This window comes from Suricata suricatta, chromosome 10, assembly GCF_006229205.1.
Source record: "Suricata suricatta isolate VVHF042 chromosome 10, meerkat_22Aug2017_6uvM2_HiC, whole genome shotgun sequence".
Lineage (NCBI taxonomy): Eukaryota > Metazoa > Chordata > Mammalia > Carnivora > Herpestidae > Suricata > Suricata suricatta.
In genome coordinates this window covers 94,192,813-94,197,695 of record NC_043709.1, presented here as the reverse complement: position 1 = coordinate 94,197,695, position 4,883 = coordinate 94,192,813, and the positions used below count along the sequence as shown (strand labels likewise).

The following is a 4,883-nucleotide window of genomic DNA, read 5'->3' as shown; positions in this document are numbered from 1 at the left end:
GGATCAGTCACTTTTTGATGCCCTGGGCAGTGTACAATGGCCAACTTTTTAGGGGCCCATATAGCCTTCAGTAGGGCCAGCACCTCGTCCTTATTTTTTATATCTTTGCCTTCCGCTGTAAGCAATCCTCTTTCTCGGTATATTGCCCCATGTATGTGGGCTGTAGCGAAGGCATATCGGCTGTCTGTATATATGGTTACTTTCCGATCTTTCCCCATCTTTAGTGCCTGTGTTAAGGCAATTAGTTCAGCCTTTTGGGCAGATGTTCCGGGGGGTAAAGCCTCTGCCCAAATTATTTTAGTTTCAGTGGTTACAGCTGCCCCTGCGTACCTCTGTCCCTGATGGACGAAGCTGCTCCCGTCGGTGAACCAAGTAAACTCAGCAGGCAAGGGCCGGTCCCTCAGGTCTTCCCAAGTTCCATGAACTTGTGCTAGGATATCAACACAGTCATGGAGCGGGGAGCTCAGGTCAGGATCTGGCAATAGTGATGCTGGGTTTAAGGCCCGAGGTGGGGTGTATATAATCCGCGTTGGATTTAACAGGAGTCCTTGGTAGTGGACCATCCGAGCATTGCTCATCCATCTGTCAGGAGGCTGTTTAAGTACCCCTTCAATAGCATGGGGGGTAGTAACATGTAGCTCCTGACCTAGAGACAGTTTATCTGCGTCTTTGACCATCAGAGCCGTTGCTGCTATTATTTGCAGACAAGGGGGCCATCCTGCAGCCACAGGATCTAGTCTTTTTGAGAGATAGGCCACCGGTCTGGGCCAGGGTCCTAGCTGTTGGGTTAGCACAGCCTTGGCAATGCCCTTATGTTCATCCACATACAGGTGGAAGGGTTTGGAGAGGTCTGGCAACCCTAGAGCTGGGGCTGACAGAAGGGCAGTCTTTATCTGTTGGAAGGCTTTTTCGGTCTCCTCAGACCATTTAAAGGGTGACTGGTTTTTGGTGGCTGCATAGAGAGGCTTGGCCATCTCTGCAAAGCCTGGAATCCAGAGTCTACAAAATCCTGCTGACCCCAAAAATTCTCTCACCTGTCGAGGTGTAGTGGGTCGTGGAATGCGGAGGACTGTTTCTTTCCAGGCATCGGTGAGCCACCTCTGTCCTCCCTTTATTAAGTACCCCAGGTATGTTACCTCTGATTTGTAGATTTGGGCCTTTTTAGCGGAAGCGTGGTATCCTAAGTCTCCTAGGGTCTGAAGGAGGTTTTTGGTTCCTTCGAGGCAGGCCTCTTGGGTTTCTGCTGCAATCAGGAGGTCGTCCACGTACTGCAAAAGAGTCATCTCCGGGTTTAGTCTTCGATACTCACTTAGATCCTCGTGGAGAGCCTCATCAAATAACGTGGGGGAATTTTTGAATCCTTGTGGGAGCCGGGTCCATGTGAGCTGTCCATTTATGCCCTGTTCAGGATCTGTCCACTCAAATGCGAAGATCTCTTGGCTCTTAGGAGCTAGCGGCAGGCTGAAAAAAGCATCTTTTAGGTCAAGGACAGTATACCACAGTTTGTTCAGGTTGAGGGTGCTGAGGAGAGTATAAGGGTTGGGCACAGTAGGGTGAATATCCATCACACGTTTATTGACCTCTCTTAGGTCTTGTACTGGGCGATAATCGTTGCTGTTGGGTTTGCGTATCGGCAATAAGGGGGTGTTCCATGCCGAGTGGCAAGTTCGGAGGACTCCAATTTCAAGGAGACGGTGGATGTGCGGTGTGATGCCTAGTCTAGCTTCTGTAGACATTGGGTATTGTTTAACTCTCACAGGATCGGCTCCTGACTTGAGTTCAATGAACAAAGCAGGCCTATGTTTTGCTAACCCCATTCCCCCGGTTTCTGCCCAGACCTCTGGGTACTGGCTAAGCCAAAAGTCAATATTTTGTTCCGGGGGAGGCGGAACTTGATGGAGTCTATATTCATCTTCTAGCTGCATGGTGAGGACTGATATGGGCTGATCTTGAGAATTAGTCACTATAGGTCCTCCGGGCTGGAAGTGAATTTGTGCCCCCATTTTAGTGAGGAGGTCTCTTCCCAGCAGTGGGCAGGGACTGTCTGGGATGACTAAAAAGGAATGGGTTACCTTCCCTGTTCCCAGATCCACAGTACGCTGGGTGGTCCAAGGATATTTTTTAGTCCCTGTTGCACCTTGGACCCAGGCTGATCTGTCAGAAATTTTTCCGTGAGGATTGGTTAGCACTGAATATTGAGCCCCTGTGTCTACAAGGAACTGTATAGGAGTCCCCTCCACTTGTAAGGTTACCCTGGGCTCCGGGAGGGGGTCCGAACCCTGTCCCCCCTATTTTTCATCCTGAGTGAATAAGACCGGAGCCGCCTTGGGCTGCCAAGAGTTTGTCCTTTTGTAGACTGGCTTTCTCTTAGGGCAGTTTCGCTTCCAGTGTCCCTTTTCTCTACAGTAAGCACATTGGTCTTTATCTAGGGGCAGCCCTTGATCCTTCTGAATAATGGTAGTTAAACTTTTAGTAATTTCTCTGGCGGCTTTGAGTTGTTTTTCCTCAGGGGCGTCTCGATTGTTATATACCCTCTGAGCAATGCGGAGTAGATCTTGAACCTGTTTACCCTCTAAATCTTCTAATTTCTGGAGCTTTTTCTTAATATCAGGTGCGGCCTGATTTACAAAAGACATTACAACAGCGGCTTGATTTTCAGGAGCCTCGGGATCCATGGGAGTATACTGCCGAAAGGCTTCCATTAGTCTTTCTAAGAAGACAGCAGGGCTTTCTGTCTTACCTTGTATTACTGAGTACACCTTGGCCAAATTAGTGGGCTTGCGTGCTGCAGCCCGGAGACCCGCCATTAGAATCTGGCGATATATGAGCAGTCGTCCCCTACCTTCTGCGGTGTTATAGTCCCATCCGGGCCGCGTCAAGGGAAAGGCTGCATTAATAAGATCAGGGTTAATGGTGGGGCGACCACTGTCTCCAGGAGCCAATTTTCGTGCTCGAGTTGAATTCCCTCTCTTTCCTCCGTGGTGAACAGGATTCCCAGATGCTGTGGCCAATCGTCCCAGGTGGGCTGATGAGTGAACATTATGCTCTCTAGAAGGGCGATAAGATCTCTGGGGTTATCAGAGAAACGGGCATTTTGGGTTTTCCAGTTATACAGGTCACTAGTCTAGAAGGGCCAATATTGGAGTCGAGGGTTACCGGTTTCGTCCAGAGGGCTGATCTCCCGCAAGGGGAGGGCTACTGTGAAGTCAGGAGAGCAGGGGGCTGTGTCCCGCTGAATTCGTCCTCTTGTTCGGTTTGCCGGTCCTTCGGCCCCTCCTTCAGCCCCCACCTGTAGGCCCACAGGCGCTTGGCCTCCTTGTGGAGGTTCTGCCTGTGGACCAGGCTCTGGCCTTGGGGCCACCGGTTGGGGAAGATATGGGGGCGGATCTAATAATAGTAAGTCCTGGTTGTCTGGGAGGACTGGAGCAGTTGGTGTCACTGCTCTGATTGGGTTAGTAGGTCGAGCCGCAAGGATCTTATAGGGATTTGAGGAAAGGAAGGGAGAAATCCAAGGTGGGGGGTTCTCGATAAGGTCCTGCCAAATGAAGATATAAGGTGCCTGGTCTGGGTGGCCTTCCTTTCCCGGTAGGAGTACCCGGAGTCTAACTTTTGTAATTATTGGCAGGCTAAAAGTGCCTTCTGAGGGCCATCTGACCCTGAAAGCAGGCCACTCAGATCGGCAAAGGGTGATAAGTTTAGATCTGCGGATATCCAAGCTTAAGCTATAACCTCGAGCTTGGACCTCCTTGAATTTGGTTAGAAGGAGGGAAAGGGGTGAGCTCTGATGCTGTCCCATGTTCTGTAGGGAAGAGAGGGCTGAGTTGGGGATCTATGGGAAGTACCTATTGGATAATGGGTTGGGGTTGGCGGGGAGGGTTTTAAGATGGGGGATCTTCCCGCCTAAACCTTTGAGATGGTGGACTCTCCTGCCAAGCCTTAGTTTATCAGCCGAAAACTGATGGGAGGAAACAACGGATGCTAACAAAACACCCAACCCACAAAAGCAGAGTGAGTGCCAACAGAAACCTTTCCCCACGGCCCCAGCTGGCCGGGGCAGCTCCTGCCAATCCAATAGCAAAGATTAATGCAAATAGCGCGATGGCGAGGAAGGGAAAAGGGTGACAGTGCATTATAATAGGAAGGTGGACATAGGGAATGAAACAACCCAATTATAGATGAGTCTACTTCTGGACCAGTTGAGGCGGGGCTGCAGTCCCCAGAAAAAGAGACCTAAGAGGCAAATTGGTGAGGTTAGAAGAGTGTTTAGTGGCACTAGGTCTGACCTCTGCAGAGAAAAAAAAAAAAAAAAAAAAAGGGTTAACAGGCAATGAGAAACATAAAACATAAATCGCTGCGCCTATAGATCGCCTATAGATCGCTGCGCATGGTGACACCAGAGCCATGGAACCTGCCCTCACCCGTGTATACTCTGGAGTCCGTCCGACAGAGGAGACCTGCCCCAGTCTCCCTGTACCTAAAGGGGGCACAACACTGCTGCCACCAGTGTGCCCAGATGGCACAAACAGCACCCAGATGGGAGCCGGGGGACGTCTCCTCCGGCACCCGACTGACTGCCCTATAGCGCGTCTGCCAGGGCTTTATGTCAGTCCAGACGGCACAAAAAGCGCCCAGACCCCGCGCGGGCGTTTCCGAAAGAACAGTGAAACAGAAAAAGTTAGGCACTGACAGAACAGCGAAATGGACAGACTGAGCCGGCTCACTTACCGATCGGAGTCAGAAGGAGCGACCCGTTGACTTGGGGTCTGGTGGCTTTCGGGGGAAAAAGATCTCGGTGGAACCTCCAAATGAAATGCCCAACAATAAACCACCAGAGTCCAGAGTCAAAGCCAAGCGGCAAGGGTCGTTTATTGCAGGTTCGAACC

The 4,883-nt window shown here is 50.8% G+C and overlaps 1 protein-coding gene across 1 annotated transcript; it reads right to left on the bottom strand.

Annotated features, from left to right (window-relative positions):
- Positions 1–2: 2 nt before the first annotated feature.
- On the bottom strand, positions 3–3,796 carry LOC115305296 (the record flags this gene model as incomplete). Its single annotated transcript, XM_029955539.1, is given in 2 exon segments — positions 3–2,950; positions 2,953–3,796. Coding segments are annotated over 2 exon segments (3,792 nt in total), but the record flags the coding sequence as incomplete, so codon positions are not given.
- Positions 3,797–4,883: the final 1,087 nt, after the last annotated feature.